Source organism: Polyodon spathula, chromosome 4, assembly GCF_017654505.1.
Source record: "Polyodon spathula isolate WHYD16114869_AA chromosome 4, ASM1765450v1, whole genome shotgun sequence".
NCBI lineage: Eukaryota > Metazoa > Chordata > Actinopteri > Acipenseriformes > Polyodontidae > Polyodon > Polyodon spathula.
The window spans coordinates 84,321,912-84,346,212 of NC_054537.1; the positions used below are offsets into that span (position 1 = coordinate 84,321,912).

A 24,301-nucleotide genomic window follows, 5' to 3' on the forward strand; every position below is an offset into this window, starting at 1 on the left:
GGTGTTTAATTGAAAGTGAGAAAAGGACAATAACTTTGATTTATGGGAGCTCAAATTTCCATGTGCAGTAGCTGAATAACTTTCTGGGTAAGGATTTTTCTTTTTTTATTAAAAGATATTTCTCAGTCGTACTGCATTAGGGTTGCAAATAAAAGACACAAGAGCCAGGGTGTCACTGAAAGGTACGGTTTTATTAAATATATTACAAGATTGAGCAGTATTAATATTTTCAGAAGAAAAAAAAATGGTAACCATTGATTTACAGTTTTGCTCTATTTACAATAAAGAAAAAAAAGACTGCAAAAACATGGTTTACAGTTACAAATCATGTGCACCTAAACAAAATGTAAAAAATGCAGGTCAGCAGATATTAACAAGTTAAAGATGCAGGTGTTATACCAGTCACTTTGGTGAGAACACACTTTTTAAGGTCTAGTAACATGAGTAATACATTCAAGCTTGATGGTTCCATGAGTTTTTTTTTTTTTTCCTAACAATTTATGTGAACTCACTCACTTGCATGGTAATCAGCAGGTATGAAAAAATACCCACATTTCCTCTAAAAAACAAGTACAGCTGTATTCTTGTTTCTAATACTGAAAAACAAAGTATTTGTAACTTACTGTCAAACAGAACAGAAACATATTTATAGTCCCTTACAGTATACTTGTAAAGCACCACTCAGTCATTCAGCTATTGTTTCATGTTTATACATTTATGGTTAAAAAATGTTATGTTTAGAGTAATAATAATGCGGCCTACAAGTATACACAAATCCACATTGTTGTGGAACTGTGCTATAAAGCATCTGCTATTACATATAGGATGTACTTAAGTTCCCTTGCCATGTTACAAAAAATTACTTAATTTGTAACAAAGCAGGTCCTATTAACATAGGATACCTACATATGTTGTGCGCTAAATATTTCAAATGCTCTACTTAAAAGGTTGTGCAGTAAAACGACTATGTGAAAGTGCATTCTCTATCTGACATTGCAAGATGTTTAGCTAACCCAGGCAATAGCATCAAGAAATAGGCAATCTAATTATTTTTCTTATTTCTTATAAACAAGATAATGCTGACTGTGTTACCAAATGTGTATCTGTTGTCACATCATGTTAAAAGTTTAACCTTTCAAGCCAGTGTTGGAGATGTAACTATCTAACATGATTCATTATTCATTTCCATTAAATATCAGTGATTTAGTAGTAGACTGCATTGTTCTTCAGATCTTGTTGCACACTTTCTATCTGAAATCCCTGTTTCTTACAGTACTGTGATATATGTTTAGATTCCCCCCAAGTTACATTTAGTTACGTGCATGAGAAGGGGAAAGCATAAAGCAACAAGCAGTAATAGTATACAAGCTTAGTAATACTGTTCTATCCAGCTTTTAGACAAATCCCCTAAAGTTAATATTGCCGAATGTTGTTAGCAAAGTAAGACACTTCTGAAAGTAGTCATAAAAAAAAAAAACTTTAACGAATTAAAGAATCCGTCTGATGATTGTTTCAGAGCTGTACATATTTACAATTCATTACTGATAGCAAAAAAAAAAAAATAACACAAGAATAAAACAGAACTGGGCTCATACCTTGCCTATAACCGCTGAAATGAGAAAGACTGTGTTGAGCATCAAAGAAGCGAAAATACGAATTGGGTTTAAAATCCTACATCATATCCATCTCCCACATGCTACCCTCTAATGCGTTTTGTTCTTTAAAACACTACAGAAATTGATAAACCGGTTTCATGCATACAGTGTTTTATTTCTACAGTGATCTCGTGCTTCAATATATTAAATAAATCCTCACAGTTCTGTTTTAATTGCATTCGATGCAACACCAATCAAAAGAGAACCCCTCTTTTTTGGACAGGGGGCTTGCGGTCAGAAATATTCCCTTCCAAAACATTTAGTGCCATGCTGATTGTTTTTTATAATGTATTTATATTTATATATAGAATGTATATGTTCTGTTTCCTTCAGAATGTAGTCTGAAGCTGAGAATGTGTGCTCAAAGGGGAGGCACAACATGTTAACGGCATCCTCTTAAAAGGTTCGTTGTAATGAGCAGGTCATTCTTGGACGTCCACAGAGTGATTCTGTTTTTTTTTTCTATAAAAGTGGAAGCATTGAGTCTAGTAGTTCCGAAGTAAAGAGGAAGAAGCGCTCTATATTGACGTCTCCCATAGCTGTGTGGGGAAAACAAAAATACCATTAAAGAAGTCAACACTTCTTGAGGAATTTGGCATTCGAAAGTGCAGGCTCTGTACCTGACACTGGCTATTCAGTGTGGTAATAATTTAACTTTAACATAACAAAAGAGAGCCAATTATGAAATTGCTGAAATTACATGAAGTGCTTTAAAACAGCAGATCATAATTATATTTTTTACTTTAGGGCAACAGCTAGAATCAGCCCTTTAACACGAGCTTATCATGTGTTTTACTAGAATCGGGCCTTTGACAAGAGCATAGCCTGTATTTTACTTTTTGTCAACTACCAGCTTATTATTATTAAAAAAACCAAAAAACAGAACCAAGCACTTTTTAAAAACATGTATTAATATTTTTCCTGGATTTATCTAAGCAAAAAAAAAAAAAACCTAAAGGCTTTACCTAATCGTGGTTGGCTGCATTGGGAATGTATAAGCCTGTTGCAAGGGTTTTCTCGCGATACAACACCAGTAGACAGCGCCAATACACTTAATCTTAAACATATATACAGTGCCTATAGAAAGTCTACACCCCCTTGAACTTTTATTTCACATTTTGTTGTGTCAGTGCCTTAGTTTTATGCATTTAAATGAGGATTTATTTCCACTTACCTACACACCATACTCCACACTGTTAACGGAAAAACACTTTTTATTGAGAAAAAAAATTATATATTAAAAATACAAAAAAGATTATAATCGGATAAGTCTCCACCCCCCTGAGTTAATACTTGGTGGAAGCACCTTTGGCAGCAATTACAGCTGTGAGTCTGTTGGGATAGGTCTCTACAAACTTTGCACACCTACATTTGGCAATATTTGACAAAACTGTTCAAGCTCCGTCAAGTTCCTTGGGGAGCATTGATGGACAGCAATCTTCAAGTCCTGCCACAAATTTTCGATTGGATTTAGGTTGGGGCTCTGACTGGGCCACGCAAGGACATTTACCTTGTTGTTCTTTAGCCACTCCAGTGTAGCTTTGGCTGTGTACTTTAGGTCGTTGTCATGCTGAAAGTTGAACTTCCGTCCCAGTTTCAGCTGTCTTGCAGAGGTTAGCAGGTTTTCCTCAAGGACTTCTCTGTACTTTGCTCCATTCATTTTCCCTTCTATCCTGACAAGTGCCCCAGTCCCTGCTGATGAGAAACATCCCCATAACATGATGTTGCCACTGCCATGCTTCACAGTAGGGATGGTGTTCTTTGGGCGCTGTGTTGGGTTTGCGCCAAACATAACGCTTTGCATTTAGGCCAAAAAGTTCAATTTTAGTTTCGTCAGACCACAAAACTTTTTGCCACATGGCTATAGAATCTCTTGAGTGTTTTGTTTACTTCAAACGGGATTCAAGGTGGGCTTTCTTGAGTAATGGCTTCCTTTTTGCCACCCTACCGTACAGGCCAGATTTGTGGAGTGCTTGGAATATTGTTGTCACATGCACACTTTGACCAGTCTAGGCCATAAAAGCCTGTAGCTCTTGCAAAGTTGCCATTGGCCTCTTGGTAGCCTCTCTGATCAGCCTCCTTCTTGCTCAGTCATCCAGTTTGGAGGGACGGCCTGATCTAGGCTGGTGGTGCCATACACCTTCTATTTCTTAATAATTGTCTTGACCGTGCTCCAAGGGATATTCAAGGCCTTTGATGTTTTTTTTATACCCATCCCCTGATCTGTGCCTTTAAACAACTTTGTCCCGGAGTTCTTTTGAAAGCGCCTTGGTGCTCATGGTTGAATCTTTGCTTTGAAATGCACTCCCCAGCAGAGGGAACCTACAGGAACTGTTGAATTTATCCTGAAATCATGTGAATCACTACAATTTAACACAGGTGGAGGCCACTTAACTTGGTGTATGATTTTGAAGGCGGTTGGTTACATCTGAGCTAATTTAGGATTGCGGTTACAAGGGGGGGAGACACTTATCCAATCAAGCTATTTTCTACAAATTTCTAGAATATTTTTTTCGCTTGGAAGTTGTGGGGTAGGATGAGTAGATCAAATTAAAAAAATATATATTTTAATGCATTTTAATTCATACTTTTTATAGGCACTGTATCTCTCTTTGCAATGTTTTGCTTTCCTTCCGTTTAAACACATTCTATCTGAATGTGGTAGTGTGGAATTTAGGAGTGTAGCTTCACAATTTAGGAGTTCTGAGGTTTGTACATACAGACTATAAAATATTCTTACCCGGGCACTTTGCCTTTTAGTCTTCCTCTCCTCGTCTGGAAGGGGTGGCATGGGGTATGGATACTTCCTACTAGATGCAATGGAGCCAGTCGATGAAGTAGGGGATTTGGCTGGAGATAATGTCCTAGAAGAGATAAAAAAAAAAAAAAAAACAGTGTCACTAAGCACCATTGTAGATACCAAGTACATCATAGCCACAGCACTGGTCTGCTACATGAAAGCATTACTCAATGTGTTAGGTTAGGAGCTATATGAAACGGAGCAGTCTGCAATGATTAATGTTCCCCCTGAAAAGATGGTAATATTATAAGATAACTACATACATATTAGAAATCTTTGCAAGCCTGCATCTGAAGTTTTTATTTCAAATAAACACATGCATCAAGCACGGCTGTGTATGACAAATGCAAACTTCTACACAAAAAAAAAAACAAACCTAGCTCCCTCACAATGTATCTAATTCAGCACATGACATTTGATAAACATGTAAACCTAATTATCTTCCTCCCACGTCAGGGGACAGTGTCATTAAGTCTCAGCCCTAAGCCTGCTCGTGCTGTAGCTGTAGATAACCAGAAGTCTTCCACCTACTAAGAAAACAATGTCATTCTATACAACCATTATTTCAATGTATTTATGTCAATGCGGACACTAGTATTTACCAGCTGTAAACAAGCAGAATGAGGCTTTTAATATATTAACTTGCAGCTGAAATGTACATTTATAAACAAACCCATATGTCACATCTTTGTTGTTTCTATTTTGTTTGTTTTTTATTAGAAATACTTTTAAAATCAAATCCCATTGAGTTTTTTTTTTCTTGCACATTTCTCAACATTCAATGAGTGTGGAAGGGTGGTGGGTAATTCACTTACACAGGAGACAGACAGGTGAATTTGGCAACACCGCACAGGTGCCCAGTTTTATTTCAGGGTGCTGGTTTTTCTTTAGTCCCGCAGATGGCGCTGTGGGTCTGTGGTCTGACTTACCAACGATGGTAAACAGAACCACGGGCATACCAAGCGATGGTACACAATACCGGCGCCCTTGCAGGTGCTTCGAAACAATAATTCAAAACAGAAGGCACAAAGAAACAGGGAAAATAAAACAGTAACAAAAACTACAAAGAAAAGGTACTGCACTTTGCAATGATATCCCGGTCGCCGCTGCCCGTGCGACCCGGATCACCATCCTACACTGCCGGCTCACTAGCCTGCTCTGATATACTCATCAGGGGTCTGCCCAAGGGTTCCCCGCCCTCAATATCTCGCTCTGAACCTCAGTTTCTTTCTCTCCCACTGGTTCTCGGTCGTTGACCAGCGCTTCCGCACTCTTGGCGCGTTTAACAGGGCAGATCTGAGGAAACAGAGCGTTAATTTATAGGGCTAACAATCTCCCAAGATGCGCCTCTCAGCCATTCAGAGAGGGGGAAAGTCCACTTTCCCACTTTCCCACCTCCCCGTGTCACTGCCATGACTCACAGGCGGTTGTTGGACGACTGCCGCCCTCTTCCTGCAGCCCGTGAACACGCCAGCAGTCAGCACAGATCTCTCCCTGTTACAATGAGATAAGCACCTCTCTAGATCTCCGTTCCCAAACGCCCACAAAACATCAGCTGAAATGGCAGGTCCAATTTTAAAAGCTGCTTTGTTTGTAGCGGGGAGTCCATCATGATGCTTTACATAAGATCCATTGAAGTTTATCCATTAACATCCTAGGTGATAAAGGATAAGGCATTGTTCTTTATGCACTGTAAGTCTAATGAGTGGCGAAGTAGGTGAGACTCATTAGTTACACACCTCTAATGTACCACGAACACCCATGAAGGGTCCTTTTTAACACACGATTTTATCACAACTTTAGTTTTCCTTTTTTAAACACGATACTCATTTGCGAACATGTACCGTAGCTCCAGAGAAGCTTTTTTTTTTATTTGTATTTTTTTTTTATATAAAAGACATTTTCCATTTTTCAATGAAAATGTCAATACTGCAGGATTAAAAGCACTGTCTTATACATTAGAAGTATTATAATAGTCTTATACTTCAACTAAGCGGCTGAAATTAGTATTAATTTGAGTAGAAAATGTAATATGCTAATAGACAGTAGGGATATAACTTGACACTGTAGATATACTGAAAATACATAGGTATTGCAATATGCAGATAAACAAAAACATTAACAAGCATGAAAGCAATAAAACCTGGTACTTTCCACGTTAGAAATGTGGGGTTTTCAGTGTTATTTAAATATTAAAGATTAAGGCACATTAGTGTTGTCACCTTCAAAATTGATCATTTTTCTATGTAGTTATTGTACAACAAAGGTTCCTAAATATTTAAAGACATCTTAAAGAAATCATGCAGCTCTATGCAGTGTGTTGAAGCATTTACCGGAAGCGATCAAGCTGGCTGCTAGGTTCCTAAATAGTGTGTCAATAAGGAAAATGTTTTCTGTATTTATTTTAAAGTGCAAAAAATATGTGGGGATTTTCATGGGGAACTGCATATTACACTGCAATGGATCCATGTCATGGAAATCGTGATATCTGTGATGACCGAGAAAAAACACAGCCTTATGAACGAGCCACTGTCAGGTTATGGTACAGCCTTTGATAGCTGAACTGCAAATCATCTCCGCTAAACGGGCACTAACAGCCTCACCACAATCCACATGAACATGAACAGTAAACGCAATATAGCTTGTACTAAATATTAATTCAAAGTGTCGTCGTATTCAGAGAAGCAGTTCCCAAAATACAAATCCCAAACGGTCAAACCCCACAAATGGTCCACATTTCCTTTGGTAACCCTTACTTATAGTTTACTCCGTGTGTAATATAATATAATTACTTACATTTATAAATACTTATATATATATATATATATATATATATATATATATATATATATATATATATATATATATATATATATATATATATATATATATATATATATATACACACACACACACACACACACACAGTGCCTTGCAAAAGTATTCAGACCCCTGACCAATTCTCTCATATTACTGAATTACAAATGGTACACTGAAATTTTGTTCTGTTCGATATTTTATTTTAGAACACTTAAACTCAAAATCAATTATTGTAAGGTGACATTGGTTTTATGTTGGGAAATATTTTTAAGAAAAATAAAAAACTGAAATATCTTGCTTGCATAAGTATTCAACCCCCACACATTAATATTTGGTAGAGCCACCTTTCGCTGCAATAACAGCTTTAAGACTTTTGGGGTAAGTATGTACCAGCTTTGCACACAGTGTCAGAGTGATTTTGGCCCATTCTTCTTGGCAGATTTGCTCCAGGTTGTTCAGGTTGGTTGGACGACGCTTGTGGACCGCAATTTTCAAATATTGCCACAGATTCTCAATGGGATTGAGGTCAGGACTTTGACTGGGCCACTGTAGGACATTCACCTTTTTGTTCTTGAGCCACTCCAGTGTTGCTTTGGCCTTGTGCTTGGGATCATTGTCCTGCTGAAAGGTGAATTTCCTCCCAAGCTTCAGTTTTTTAGCGGACTGAAGCAGATTCTCTTGCAGTATTTTCCTGTATTTTGCTCCATCCATTCTTCCTTCAATTGTAACAAGATGCCCAGTCCCTGCTGATGAGAAGCATCCCCAAAGCATGACGCTGCCACCACCATACTTCACTGTAGGGATGGTGTGTCTTGAGGCATGGGCAGTGTTAGGTTTGCTCCACACATAGCGCTTTGAGTTTTGGCAAATAAGCTCTATCTTGGTCTCATCTGACCACAAAACCTTTTCCCACATCGCAGCTGGGTCACTCTCATGCTTTCTGGCAAACTCCAGGTGTGCTTTCAGATGGTACTTTTTGAGTAACGGCTTCTTTCTTGCCACCCTCCAATACAGGCCAGTGTTATGCAGAGCTCTTGATATGGTTGACTGGTGCACCATTACTCCACTCCCAGCCACTGAACTCTATAGCTCCTTCAAAGTGATAGTTGGCCTCTCAGTGGCTTCTCTCACAAGTCTCCTCCTTGTTTGAGCGCTGAGTTTTGAGGGACAGTCTTTTGTTGGCAGTGCCTGGGTGGTGTGATGCAGCTTCCACTTCCTGATTATTGATCCAACTGTGCTCACTGGGATATCCAAACACTTGGATATTATTTTGTACCCTTTCCCTAATCTATGCATTTGTATTACTTTATCTCTAACTTCTGTAGAATGCTCTTTGGTCTTCATTTTCCTTCAGATTCACAGCCTTACCAATGATCCTTCAACAGTGGGGTTTTTATCCAGAAAATGTGACAGCAACTTTAATGGTTCACAGGTGGAGGCCAATGGTAAGGTAATTGTGTCCTCGTTATGGCAATTTCTTTCATCGGTGCAAACCAGGAGCTTCCACAGCACAGGGGTTGAATACTTATGCAAGCAAGATATTTCAGTTTTTAATTTTTCTTAAAAATATTTCCCACGTTTCAGTGTTTAAAAATAAAACATCAAACAGAACAAAATTTCAATGTACCATTTGTAATTCGGTAATATGAGAGAATTGGTCAAATGAATTGGTCAGGGGTCTGAATACTTTTGCAAGGCACTGTGTATATATATATATATATATATATATATATATATATATATATATATATATATATATAAACAACTCCATTCAGCTCTTTTGAAAATCCACAAAAAAAGTACAGTCTTAATGCTTCTCCTGTAGTATCACTGAAACACAATAGTTTCAAGATCGTCCATAGACTAGCAATGTGGGTAAGGCTCTTTAGTTACAGAGCACTGGTACAACAAAGTGTTCTCTGTGAAACACATTGTCCCAGAGAGCATAAGGAGTTCTCACACAGCAACTGCTGCCTTGCTGTAACACCGGAAGCCAAGCCTGCAGTCAACCTAAATGCAGCCCTTTTATTTGTAATTACATTGATCAAATAGATAACTCCAGGATCACATAGTTGTCCATTAGAACACAGAACATAATCAACAGCTAATGTGTATTACCTGCAAGCACTGTCAATTTCCATAGAGCAAATAACTATTAGAAAGAGAACATTTCAAACCATTCATTCACAAATTCAAAACTTAGAATAGTAGCCTAACCTTTCTGTCTTCGCTTTTTAAAATCAAGAGTGTTCAGCCACACTTACTTTGAGACTTACAGGTGTGAATATTAATAACAATAGCTCTCAAAATTGATGTTGATTGAATTCCTTCATCATAAGCATACTTTTTCAACAGAGAAGCACACAATAATAGTTTAATATAATTTGACACTTATACACCGTTTTTTATGGTAATGAAAACGAAAACACAGAATGATGTTTGCTGATTGATTAATGGATTTTTAACTCCAATTTCCATGCAGCCTGATATGTGTAAAATTTAGCTCATCAAATGAATGGGACAAACATGTATACTGAACAGACCAGGCATGTGAACACTTGCACTTGTTGACTTCCAAAGGTGTTTCTAAGTGCTGACATGCCTAAAACACCTTTAAAGTGTGACTGACACACAAACACATGGAAAGTGAACTGAACAGATAGAGGCAGCCCAGGTAAGCCGCAGTGGTGTATGGATTTAACCGGCAATGATAGCATGAATGAAAGCAATTCAATAAACCACACACACACTTGATAAGAGCTTATACAACATGAGCTACAGCAACCACAGCACATGGTAATCAAACTAAACAGTAGCATTTTTTTTTTAAATAGGAGACATACACAGTACAGGGATGAAGAAGTGGCTAAATCAAACAAATCACATCCATATATCTAGGTCACTACACTTTCTAAAAAGTAAATGCAACTGTTTTCACTAATTTACAATTTACAGGAATGTACAATAGAAAATAAGTCATCGCTCTGCTATCTATTTATTCAAAAGTTTTAGAAATATGTGATCAGCATTTGTCAATTTTTAATGGCAATTTAATCACCAGCATGGAAAATTACAGCTGCAGGTTAATATTAACATTTTGTTTAATGAGATTTGACTCACCCAGCCAATTTACCAAATAAACTGTTTCAACCTGATTGGCTTGTTGGTCAGAATATTAATACAGGGCATGCAAGCTGAAACTAAAAGCTGCATTAAAAAAGTCCCTACTAAAGCTTCAAAATGCAACTCCTCACCCAAACAGAAGAGTTCAAACTCTAAGTGAAATCATTTTATCATTTGAAAAAACGGGTTACAGAGAGTGAAAGCGTGTGCTATATCGTATCGCATAGACACTTTATTCCTTTATGCTGAATGGCTGGCAGCAAAGCTCTTTCACATGGTATTAAATCCCGGTATTAAGGTAAACTGACAAAAATACAAATAATTAGATGTATAGTTTGCATATTTTTGTATTTGTAAATTATATTGTTCTACAAACGAAATGAAAAATAACCAATTTGCTGCATGTGTTGTAGGCTAGAGTAAGTGCAAACTGAAACACTTAAAAAAGTTAAAATACATTAACATAAAATACAGATTTATTATTTTAAATAGGCTTTTGTTTAGAAGTAGATGTGCTGCAGAAGGCCCTTACATGACTGAAGGAATGTTTAGCCATCTCTCGGTTAATAATCTCAATGGTTTTGTGCATGCCCACCTGATGGCTAAGGGTTTAGATTGCACTTAACCACTATGGCTCTGCTTACAGTAGGCAAATAATTACGTCAGGGTAAGCAACATCGCCCAGCCATGCTTTATGGGAATATTTGGTTAATATATTCTGAGGAGAGATGCTTAAAATAATTTGAAGGCTAAAACTGCATAGGAAATTAATCAAGTAATACAAATATTAAACAAAAGAAAGTTAAGCTCTGTTTTGTTAAACTTCCACGCCTATAAACTCACTTTAAATACTCTATTTTACGAAGAGAACCCCATTCACATGTAAGCATTTTGTTAAGTTCTAGGATCATTTCACAGTAGACTCTGGTTATCTGGCAAGCACAGTATTTCCATGGACTCCATCCCAGTGCTTGATCTAGGCTATATGTATTTATTTAGCTTCAAATACTTTAATCGATCTCCATCCCAACTTTCGCATCCCCTTCCTGCCACTACTGTGTTCTGCCGATCCCCTTTGCTGGCATTTGTTTCAAACCTTCACTTCACAGTAGGAAATCACTGAAATCACCACTTTCTTGATATGTGTTTTTCATTCTTAATGTTAGACCCAATAACTGCAATAAGTCATTTCTGTGGTATTCCAGGATTACTTCTGACTTTTCTAAATAAAACCAATGCTTTGAACTGCATTTATTTATTTATTTAAATCTATACCCAGTCGTGTTTTTCTTTTGAAACATCTGGGCAGTTCATCACCGGTCAGACCGAAAAACTTTTAGCTGCTACATTAATTAGGGTAACAGTTACAACTCGCTTACACATACCATCTACTGGTAATTAGAAATATGATTTGCATTCTGGTCTGAGGCTTACCTTTTCAAACAATGCTAATGCATAAAATAATAATACAAAGTTTCCCCAATGTTTCCCCAAACATCTCAATAAAAAGCATTGGACAAACTCTTATGAAGAACAGTAATTAGCTCATTTTTTTTGGGTGATCCATTTCAAATAACTGTTTAGCTGCATATCTTAGATACATGTGAAAATACAAGTACATTAATTGCATGTAGCTCCACGATGATTAAAGTGCATGCTTTTTTTTATTGCAAAATTCTAACATTGTGAGTATATTATTATTACATTTATGAATGCATGTACTTTCAGTACCAATTAAATAATTGAGTGCAAAGTACATGTAGTAAATATTAGAAAATGGTAACTACAGAGTAGCTACTTGTAGTTAAACAATAGTCTGATTTTAGAGATAAAATAGGTAAAAATCCTGAATTCTAATACATGTTAGAATTTGGAATGCTTGCCTTCGATTTCCACTGTACTTAAAAACAAACATTTGCTATTATGCACTTTTACTTTACTGACAAACACTGACTTAAAACATGTTCTGTTTACTTTGTTTTTCTTTTATTCTTGGATACTTTAATAAATCTGGACACCTTTACTCTCTTCCGCGGTGTCCTCCACACTTGCTACAGTGATGCAATGTTTTTTTCAGCTAAATTAGTTAAATTTCATACACTATGGGAATTAAAAGCTGAAATGTATCACACATATCCTACAGCAGTCAATGGTGTATAATTACTGATAAATCTACCACTAAAGTGTTAAACCAAAAAAAAAAATGTTTACCTTCAAACTGGCTTGTTAAAAAAAACTTTTTTTTAGACAGACGATAAATAGAAGTTATTATGTGTAATACACACACATTTGCCTTAGGTTGATTTAAAACACAATCTGCTTTGGTCAGGCAGATGTAGAACTAAAATAATTAATTGGCATTCAGAAATACTTGCTCTTGGCTATTCAAAGCAAAACAATTTCAAAGTAAATTATTATACTTACTCAGTTGAGTTCGAGCGTTGCCTGAATTTTTTTCCTTTGAGTTTCTTTCGGTTGCCTCCTAGGTTTCCTAGAAATTGATACTGGAGTCAGTGAACACTTGCACAAATATATAGATATATCTATATATATATATATATATATTGAGATATATATATATATCAATTAGATATAATATAGATATAAAATCTCGGTTCAAATAAACACTGGCATCTCTGACATGCATTCTGTATTATATATCAGATGATATCAGAAATCAACCAATCACAGTGAAGTATTTACCAAAACTTCAAGTACATCTTACCAGTGCACAGAGCACCACACCTAATTCCAATGTACAAAGAAAGTTATGTTTTTTTTGCAAAAAATAAAAATATTTTTCGTTTTAAAGCTATTCCTGACTATAATCTTGTGGGATTCATGATAATACGCTGTGAGTAGTGTGTCTCTTATTATATCAAGTTCTCTTCACCGTCCTCTCGTCCAGACTGCATGAGATGACCTCTTTTACAATAAGAGACACCCTACACAGGACGTATTGACTTATACTGCTGAAGTCAGGTCAGTGTCAGCAGTAGACCCGGCAGACTTTGATAGAGGACTGAGAGAAAGTGTCTAGCTGCCACACATTACTCATACTTTACTTACGCAGACTTTGCTGCAGATGCCCCCCCCCCCCCACCACCGGGTGTTTCTATTTTTGTTTTGTAAGAATACAATAAAAATAAAGGAATCACCTTGCCAGGAGTTACTTCGAGGGCGTCCGTTTTCACAGATGTCAGAGATGTTTTTGGAGTCTGGGATTCTTTCACTCCATGAATGAGACAACCCATTTGATCTACAGTAAAACAGAATGCTCCAGTCAGTTTTTTTTGTGGGCATAATTAAATAATGTAGCTGACATCAAGACACATAAAACATTATCTACAAAGTACTGTTTTTCCCGCTACTCATCTCTGAAGATCATCGTGAGGATCCATGAAATTATTATACTTTTGTCATCAGATACATTCAAAATAATGTAACTTTTGTAATAATGATTAGCACAGTAATTTTCTTATTACAGCTAAAAAACAACAGTATTTGTGTGTTTATAGCTGCTTTGGCTGGTAGGTTTTTTTTGCAAAAAATAAAAATATTTTTCGTTTTAAAGCTATTCCTGACTATAAGATTCATGAGCTGTGAGTACATTTAGATTTGACCTTTAAGCATGTGTCAGAGCTCTTATTATATCAACTTCTTTTTTTCTGGGTTTCTGGATTAGCTCACCAGTTGATTCCGAAGCGCAACTGGTTTGTTTTCACATTACTTGCTTCTGAGCAAGCAAATCTAATGCAATACACCTGTTTTTGTTTTGCTTGCCTAAAAACCTACAGAGTGACTACATTTTACTGTAGAAGACATACCAACATAGTCAGATGACAGAAGGACTGTGTAGGAAAGTGTCTAAATGCCACACATTACTCATACTTGATGTACGCAGACTTTGCAGCAGAAGCCCCCCCCCAGACCACCGCTCAAATCGAAGTTTGTTTCGTAAGAATACAATAAAAATAAAGGAATCACCTTGCCAGGAGTTACTTCGAGGGCGTCCGTTTTCACAGATGTCAGAGATGTTTTTGGAGTCTGGGATTCTTTCACTCCATGAATGAGACAACCCATTTGATCTACAGTAAAACAGAATGCTCCAGTCAGTTTTTTTTGTGGGCATAATTAAATAATGTAGCTGACATCAAGACACATAAAACATTATCTACAAAGTACTGTTTTTCCCGCTACTCATCTCTGAAGATCATCGTGAGGATCCATGAAATTATTATACTTTTGTCATCAGATACATTCAAAATAATGTAACTTTTGTAATAATGATTAGCACAGTAATTTTCTTATTACAGCTAAAAAACAACAGTATTTGTGTGTTTATAGCTGCTTTGGCTGGTAGGTTTTTCAAGTTAAACAGATGAGCAGAACATTTAGATTTGACCTTTAAGCATCGCTGAAGTTCAGAGCAAGTGAAAAATTCAGCTACTCGGAGATCTATGCAAAATCACATTTCAATCAACTTCTTTTTTTCTGGGTTTCTGGATTAGCTCACCAGTTGATTCCGAAGCGCAACTGGTTTGTTTTCACATTACTTGCTTCTGAGCAAGCAAATCTAATGCAATACACCTGTTTTTGTTTTGCTTGCCTAAAAACCTACAGAGTGACTACATTTTACTGTAGAAGACATACCAACATAGTCAGATGACAGAAGGACTGTGTAGGAAAGTAAAATGAAATTCTGTAATGATGTAATGACAAGCAGCGAAGCCAGACAAGCTCAAATCGAAGTTTGATCGAAGTATGCACAGCATTCGGCCGACTGAGCTGATAAACAATAAGACTGACAACCTTTTGCTTCCATGAGAGCACATAGTGTGCTGAGGCTCGAGTTTTACAGATTTACTTTGACATTTTCTGTGTCTTTCTTGCTGGTTTTACCTGCTGTGTCACTGTTGCTGGCCGGTGTTCTGTTTTTTTTAAACACTGGGCATTTCTTTTTTGCCCCTATGCCACCAGGCCCAGGAAGAAATGCAATTTTGGGCATTTGGGACCACCCCTTTATGGGAATTAAGAGCACCACCACCTTTAGCCGAAAAGCATTTAAGGAAATCATACTGCTGGTAGATGCACCCTGCAGGCAGACCTCGTCCAGATCTCCCCTAGGATCCCCTGTTGCATCGAGCTGGGTGTGGGAAATGCACCATGCGGTCCTGCCCAGATTACCTGGCAGTATGATCCACCGGTCACTCCAATAAGTGGGAGGTGAACTGTACACGAGGCCAGAGAGGTTTTTGCTTTATTTGTGTTTGAAGAGGGGTGAGCCTTTATTCAGTATGTCAATATATAATGGTAGACAGTCCACCACAGGCCTTTAGAGGGGTGACCAGCTGGCACGTCGCTCCCAGAGCCAGAGAGGGGACTGGTTGATGCACCCTGAGTCAGACCTCGTCCACGATCAGAGAGGGAGGAGGACCGCCGTCTGTCCCAGAGCCAGAGATGGGGAGGAGCTGCCGTCGTCCCCAGAGCCAGAGAGGAAGGAGCTGCCGCCCCCCAACTCCCAGAGAGGGGTGAGGAGCTGCTCGCCGCCCCAGAGCCAGAGAGGGGTGATGGGAGCTGCCGTCGTTCCCAGAGCCAGAGAGGGAGAGGAGTGCTGCCGTCCTTCCCAGAGCCAGAGAGGGAGGAGAGCCGTCCTTCCCAGAGCCAGAGAGGGGTGAGGAGCTGCCGTCGCTCCCAGAGCCAGAGAGGGGGGAGGATCTGCCCGTCGCTCCCAGAGCCAGAGAGGGGTGAGGATCTGCCGTCGCTCCCAGAGCCAGAGAGGGGAGGAGGAGCGTGCCGTCTGCCTCGCTCCCAGAGCCAGAGGAGGTCCCAGAGCCAGAGAGGGGTGAGGATCTGCTGTCGTGAGGAGCTGCCGCCGCCGTCCCAGAGCCAGAGAGGGGTGAGGAGCTGCCGTCGCTCCCAGAGCCAGAGAGGGAGGAGGAGGCTGCCGTCGCTCCCAGAGCCAGAGAGGGGTGAGGAGCTGCCGTCGCTCCCAGAGCCAGAGAGGGAGGAGGATCTGCCGTCGCTCCCAGAGCCAGAGAGGGAGGAGGATCTGCCGTCGCTCCCAGAGCCAGAGAGGGAGGAGGATCTGCCGTCGCTCCCAGAGCCAGAGAGGGGTGAGGAGCTGCCGTCGCTCCCAGAGCCAGAGAGGGAGGAGGATCTGCTGTCGCTCCCAGAGCCAGAGAGGGAGGAGGATCTGCTGTCGCTCCCAGAGCCAGAGAGGGAGGAGGAGCTGCCGTCGCTCCCAGAGCCAGAGGAGGAGTGAGGATCTGCCGTCGCTCCCAGAGCCAGAGAGGGAGGAGGATCTGCTGTCGCTCCCAGAGCCAGAGAGGGAGGGAGGATCTGCCGTCGCTCCCAGAGCCAGAGAGGGAGGAGGATCTGCCGTCGCCCTCAGAGCCAGAGAGGGAGGAGGATCTGCCGTCGCTCCCAGAGCCAGAGAGAGGAGGATCTGCCGTCGCTCCCAGAGCCAGAGAGGGAGGAGGATCTGCCGTCGCTCCCAGAGCCAGAGAGGGAGGAGGATCTGCCGTCTCCCAGAGCCAGAGAGTGGTGAGGAGCTGCCGTCCTCCCAGAGCCAGAGAGGAGGCCGCCGCCGCTCTCAGAGCCAGAGGGAGCCGGGCCGCCGTCGCCGCCTCCGCCACCAGAGGGAGCCGGGCCGCCGTCGCCGCCTCCGCCACCATGGAGGGAGCCGGGCCGCCGTCGCCGCCTCCGCCACCAGAGGGAGCCGGGCCGCCGTCGCCGCCTCCGCCACCAGAGGGAGCCGGGCCGCCGTCGCCATGCTACCTTGGACATTCGGGGCCCCCTCAACCAAAGAAGGCTTGGGGGCTCCGACATCAACCCCGCCCACCACCACCCACCATAACAGCCCACCCAAGGGACATAATTGGACTCTTGGGTGGAGGGGGGGGGGAGGGGGGGGGGGGGGGAGGGGGGGCCGATTGCGGCCGGTGTACGTTTATTTGTTCATGGGGGGAGGTGTGTGGATTCAGAGCCCAGCCACCTGATATAGCAAAGCTCTGCCCTTATAAATTGGCAGGGATGGGGTTCTTCCCCTACCTGCCTGGGTTTATTATGTTCAGGTGGCTGGGTTTGATTAGTTGATTTTTTGATTTTAAAATCCATCAGCGCCCAGCCACCTGATATAAAAGGAGGCCTCTGCTTCTCATTTGGGAGGAGGGAGCTGAGGAAGCAGGTTGGTGTTTTGTTTTGTGGTTTTTTGAATCCAGTAGATTTAGGTCACACTTACGTCTGCCCAGCCTGGAAACTTTATTTTTGTGAGTTTTGTTTTTGCAGTTGTGCTTTACTGTTTGAGTATCCACTTTATTTTGCCCTTGTGCACTTTATCACAAACAAAAGCAAGGGTATTGTTATTCAGTAACTGGAGTCTTTGAAATAAAATATATTCATCTAACTGCATGGGAGCAATAAATATCCAACTCATCCTGTAAAGTGGTACACGGGACATCAACTAAACATATGTTATTATACACTTATGTCAGATATAAGGGCTAATAACAGTCCCCTCAGTTTACTGTTAATAAGTCATACAGTTTATAATTACCATGTGTCAGGTGCAGGATCCTCCTTTAGTAAGGTGACCATATGGCTCTATGTTCAGCAGGACAGTTTGGGACAGTTCAGACTTTTCAACTTACATCCCAATGCAAAGCATAGTCCTGCTTCTCTTAAAGGAAAGAATGGTACCTGAGACAGGTGAAACGTACCAAAATGCATTGGGTTACGAGTTGAAAAGCCAGAACTGTCCCAAACTGCCCCGCTGAACAGACAGCTATATGGTCACCTTATCAATTATCAAAATATTAATAAAAAGAGGGTGCCATATATCAGTCCCCTCTGGAATCTGCTCTGAACTGAACACACTTATTACAGAAGTCATCTACCGATAATTAGTCTGACTTGAGTAAGTCTAATTAATTTCCAACTGGAAAAGGTCCTGCCAACCAAAAACTGACAACTGTAACCACAACTGAACTCAGCCAGGTGTCAGCCTAATGGCTCACACTGTATCATTTTAGTAACACATTTCAACAATACAGTTGAAATACAAAAACAAGGCAGAAAGTAGGACAATAGAGCTCTTCGCAATTGAATTCCAAAAGGATCAAATACAAAATGTGGATTATTTCATTTAACTGTCACTTATCCACTGATGGCAAAAAATGGGATTATTGATAAAAAATATGTTTTGATAAGAGAAGCATTTGTATATTTTATTGTGAAATGTTTAGGTGTCCCTCAGGCATTCCAATGTTTACACACTGGTTGCCTGACTGGTTAGCTCTGGCTGCCAAGCAACATAATTTCTTAGAATTCCTTTCAGCATATCACTTAAAGATGGATGAGCTTCAGCTTGTTTTTCTTTTCTGGTTTCTTAGATAAAGCTGTGCTCTGAGCATAGAAGCTCATCCTCACCCCCACCGTAGCTTATATACTGAAACATAATTTATTTAAAAATAGTGTAATATATAAGCTTACAAAATACTGCATTTGGAGTTTGTGTTTAAAACATAGCCCAAATGTGCTACCTTGAATAGCTTGACATATATTATAATTTAAACAAACACTAATATAAGTATTGTTAATATAGCCCCTGTGCTAATCAATAAAGGGCCTTAAATGTGACTTTGGGAGATGTTCTAAATGCAATATTTTAACGAGTTTGGACAGAGAGACTCATTTGCCCCTGTGATGTCAACATTGAAGAAATCTGTAGTCAATGCATTATCACAATCTTTTGCAAAATACTATTGTACTTCTAAGAATACTTAACTTCTACAGCCACATTATGCTGCAGTCAATAAAATATGATTTGGTCTTTCATTAGGAACTATCACTGGTTTTCAAAGCTTTGTCTCAGTACCAAATAACATATTTTCTTTGCAAATGTGCATGGCAAACTCAAAGTCCAGATCATGCTGTTAAAAAACCCATATTGCATTAACGAGAAACATTCCTTTTTCTTGGTGTGAGGGTGTTCCATAAATGTGTCAGATTTGCTCAATAAAGGCTTTAAATACCATACCTGATCCCATTATTTGCTATCTGAAGAGCTGGTTGATGAATAACAAATAACTATGCACTATCAAACGTTAATTCTTAGACACACTTAGTACTTGACTTGTGTTACAAGTACCAGGATTCAAACCCAAAGAGCAAGAAAGAGGGATGCTTTTGTTTTCAACTCACAAAACAAAAACGAAAGGGAATAAATGCTCAAACCTGATGCCAAACAATGAAATGTTCTGACTAATGGAGGGGATGGAACGAGTGAAGGAACAGGTATATATCTGAAAATGCGACAGATAAGCAGACCTCTTCTTAGAACTAGATGCAGAGTTTGTGCTGACTCCAGGAGGCATGTCACTATAGAAGGAGTCGGCTTCCCCAGGCTTTTTAACATAGTCGCCCGGTGGCATTTGTCTACAAACAAGTAAAAGGAAAGGACAGGAGAAGAGACACAGATCAAGACAGAGAAGCCTGCGACAGACAGTTACCCTCCTTGAACAGAAGGCATTTTAGTTCTATCCCCCTTAGCTATGTTTAAGCTTTAAGAATATAACCCCTTCAATCAGAACGGCTTTGGGGACCTGAAGTACAGCAGTTTATACAAAGGAGAGTTTCTTTTTTTATTTGTTTACTGAAAATCGATCACCATTCATTGTAAACATTTGAAAGCACCAGATTAATTTTACTCCACACTTGCATGTAAACAGATCCCACCAAAATGTCACCTGATAAAAAACACATTTCCCTTGTGACTTTCAAGAATGCAGTTTGGATAAATGGGCTAAAACTCTAACTTGTAGTACAGGTATTAGTTTTGTAAGGGGGAAAGGGTTGACAGAAATCCAAAAACAGTTTTGTTAGCAAACAAAGAAAAAACAAGTTATATACATTAAGGTTGTTAGTAAATTATTACATTCACATGTCATTTTGTATAACAGTCAGACCAAAATTATTTTAAATTGCTGTGAGAAAATCGACTGGATAATACAACTGATCTGGAATAAAAGCCAGAAGAAATGTTCTTCTTTTGACAGTACCTGGAAAGCAGTGTTGTAGTTAACAGTATACACAGGTGAACAGTGTTTGCTCACTTTTAATTTGGGTGATATAGAGTTTACCCACTCGGGACACAGAGTTTACCCATTTCTACTCTCCTGTAATATTCACATCCCGGGTTAAAGACAAAATATTTTAGCGGTGAGCCTCTCTGATGCGTTGCTGCGTGCGACACCGACAGCTTAGAGCTTCGTCAGAACTGCAGCATGACCAGGGTGGCGTGGCTATGGGACTGCATGCAGTGTTTGTGTGCAGGTGTTCTCTGGTTTTTTATGTTTTGTTAATGTTCTGTTTAGGGCTGTTAATCGCAGTTAACTTCGGGGACTAAAGCTTTCATTTTTTTTAGATACATTTTTTGAACAAGCGTTAAATCACCCTCTCTCTTGACCCTCTCAGTATACTGAAATTCATTCCCGTAATTCACTTAGGCACTATTTAATACACTCGAGTGCATGCAACGCATTAAAACTATTACTTGTATCTGTTAGTTTGTATCAGTCTGCTGTACAACCTGCATGCTGTAAACACGCCTCCATATCTCAAAATACACATTATAGCAGTTAGAAATGCAGTGAGGTGAGTAATAAACTGGCTCCATTATGATTTAACAGTTGGTTCAAACAATTTAACAACAAAAGGGGGCATCCAAATTAATTCAGAAATAAGAAATCAAGATTTAAATGATGGGCTGCTTTTTGAATAATAATAATAATAATAATAATAATAATAATAATAATAATAATAATAATAATAATAATATCAGTAATAAAACAAATTTGAATGAGATGGATGCAGTCATTGTATCAATTAAATAAACAAGATTAACTGAGATTTAAAAAATTTAATCCCAAGATAAATCACGATTATTTATTTATTTTTAAAAATCGCTTGACAGCCCTAGTTCTGTTGTCAGGCACACTGGACCTGCAGGGCGGTGCTAGTAGCCTTCATCGTTGGTTTATTTCTTTTTTTGGGCTTCAACTATTTTTTTTAAACTAGGTTTTCCAGACTACTTTAGTTTTTACTCTTTACAAAATCAAAATCATTCTTAAAACAGTGTTGTCACTGCCCCTGTGGAAATGAGTGCCAGAAATTATGTTCATGGCTTTCATTTATGCCCCTGATGTCCTCCAAACCCAATTAAAAAAACGGAAACAATGGTGAGCCTAGGTTTCTACCTTGCCACTGCCTGGAGCACCAAACAGGGTTAGGTTTAGGGTTAGGGTTACCAAACGGGAGTTTACCCACTTTTTTATTTACCACTACGCCATTGCTGGAAAGATACCTTGTTTACCCTTACCTTCAAAATCATTAAAACCGAGGACTTTAAATCAAAAAATTAAAAGGGATCTACTGTATACAAAATGTCAACTCATGTGTCTGTTTTTCCTAAGTGTTAAGTATAGCAGATATTGCTTCGTTGTTGAAATAATTAAACACAAAAATCCCATTGTACGTACCTTGGTTTGCAGTAGTTTCTTTCCAAGATGGAGAACAGAAAAAAATAAGATTCAGTTACCAATATAAAGACTTTTGAGAGGCTCCTGCATTTATAAAACAGTGTTAGTGCCATGGCAACAGTTTAGTCACATGAGCATGAATTCTAACTAAACAGTTACTAACTGGTAGTTGAGCCCTGAAAACTATGGTCATGCAAAAATGTCATGCTCAAAGAAAGAAACTATGGGTCCTGTTCACAAAACGTTAAGAGTTGTTTTAGGAAATGTGTTGCAGTTCACAAAACCCTTTCCAAGGGTTAGAAGCACTGTGTGGCACACTAGGGGGAGGTAGAGAGAAAAATTTAGTCTCGGAGCGGCTATTGGACTACATTCCCCAGAATGCCAGGTGAGGGAGCCAGGATGAGATTCACCTGGCTCTAATAGTTAATCAATATCACCTGCCTGTAATTTGCAGGCAAATATTTAACAAGGCCAGAATGTTTGTTCAGGGCAGTCTGCAGTCAATGTGAAGGTTACTAAAAAGTACTGTGTGAAACCTTTTGTATGTTGTGAAAAAAAATAGTGTTTTTAATTGGTTAATGGCTTAGCCGTCCGATTATAGTTAGGAACTGGAATAAAAGTATAGTGTAGCATTCCATGTGGGAGTTAGATTTTGTTTAGTTTATTTTTGCTTGTGTAAATAAAAGTGCATGCCAGTGCCAAAGTGAAATTGTGGTGTCTGGATCTGTGTTTTAACAGGGCAAAACAAACCGCAGCCGTAAGCCTGTGTTACACACCGTCTGACATAAGAGAATGTTTAAAATCTTTCTGTTCAGATTCAACAAATGTAATGAAGCTAGTGTTACATGAATGATACAGTAGTTCACTTCAATGTTGGAACAGCAGGTGCACAAGCCCATTTCCCACACTTTTATTGAATGTTCCAAAACAATTATAATTCTAGGACGGTTTCATGGTTGCCCAAGACAAAAAGATGAATGTATTATTAGTTAAACACCCTAACAAAGGTGAGCTGATGTGGTACCTTTTGACCTTTAATAAATATTTCAGAACACTTTTTATATAATAAAAGTTAACAGAAAACATAGACTTGAATGTATATCTAATTGTACTGGCTAGATATTAATACTTGATTAGAATTTACTAACTATACAGCACATTACAGAAAGTTAACAGTAAAGTCCAATTAATAAATGATAGCATTAAAAGCACACAATGTCATTGATACAGGTCTCGACATTATTATTTATTATTTATCAGATGCCTTTATAGAAGGCGACTTATATAGACTAGGGTGTGTGAACTATGCATCAGCTGCAGAATCACTTACTTCAACGTCTCACCCGAAAGGCGGAGCACAAGGAGGTTAAGTTACTTGCTTAAAGTCACACAGTGAGTGAGCTGGGACATCCTGATTACACGCCTTTTTCTTTATCCACTGGACAACACAGCCTCCTATAATTCTATGACCTACATTTACACTGCTGTTCAAAAGTCTTAGACATGTTGCATTTTTCTACTCTGATGCATTATCAGCATCGACAATTTACTCAAAGCCTCCACTAGTGTTTTTTAAAACAACCTTGACTTGCATAAAGAAGGATAAACATTGAGTGAAATGGCTCCCATCACTCGATTTTCAAGGTGTGGTATCTGAAGCATAATCAACAAGGACAGAGAAACAGCATCTGTAATTGACAAACCTGGGACTGGAAGACCCAAAAAGCTGTCTAACAAGGATGAGCAATTCATGAAGAGAATATCCTTAAGGAATAGAAAGAAGACAAGCGTTGAATTGACAACAGAACTGGCAGAAGGCACAGGTGTCGTTGTCCACCCATCACCAGCACCTTTGACCATTGTTCCATAGTGCAATTTCTGTTCTTGTGAATATTTAAGCCTTTTAGTCTTGTTCCCCTTTCTTAACAGAGGTATTCTTACTGCAACACATCCTTTAAGGGACCTTCATACTGTTGATTTGATGGACAACGACATCAGTGCCTTCTGCCAGTTCTGTTGTCAATTCAACTCTTGTCTTCTTTCTATTCCTTAAGGATATGATCTTCAAGTATTGCTCATCCTTGTTAGACAGCTTTTTGGGTCTTCCAGTCCCAGGTTTGTCAATTACAGATGATGCTTCTCTGTCCTTGTTGATTATGCTTCAGATACCACACCTTGAAAATCGAGTGATGGGAGCCATTTCGCTCAATGTTTTTCTTTCTTTATGCAAGTCAAGGTTGTTATAATAGTAGAAAACACTAGTGGAGGCTTTGAGTAAATTGTTGATGCTCACAATGCATCAGAGTAGAAAAATACAACATATCTAAGACTTTTGCACAGGAGTGTACATATTGTATTTTAGA

The 24,301-nt window shown here is 39.2% G+C and overlaps 1 protein-coding gene across 4 annotated transcripts in view; it reads right to left on the reverse strand.

Moving 5' to 3' along the window:
* Positions 1 to 378: 378 nt before the first annotated feature.
* Positions 379 to 24,301, reverse strand: part of LOC121314996 (disintegrin and metalloproteinase domain-containing protein 22-like) — a 102,779-nt gene continuing 78,856 nt past the window's right edge. Inside the window, exons 26-31 of one of the 4 annotated variants that reach the window (XM_041248821.1) lie at positions 21,939 to 21,956; positions 19,729 to 19,836; positions 14,386 to 14,486; positions 12,823 to 12,889; positions 4,396 to 4,519; positions 379 to 2,194 (exon numbers count right to left, since the gene is read on the reverse strand). In XM_041248821.1, coding sequence (XP_041104755.1) covers positions 2,174 to 2,194; positions 4,396 to 4,519; positions 12,823 to 12,889; positions 14,386 to 14,486; positions 19,729 to 19,836; positions 21,939 to 21,956 — 439 coding nt within the window. In that variant the 3' untranslated portion in view covers positions 379 to 2,173. Of the gene's footprint in view, positions 2,195 to 4,395; positions 4,520 to 12,822; positions 12,890 to 14,385; positions 14,487 to 19,635; positions 19,837 to 21,938; positions 21,957 to 24,301 lie in introns of all 4 variants that reach the window. The other 3 variants (XM_041248820.1, XM_041248822.1, XM_041248823.1) reach the window with 3 other exon arrangements.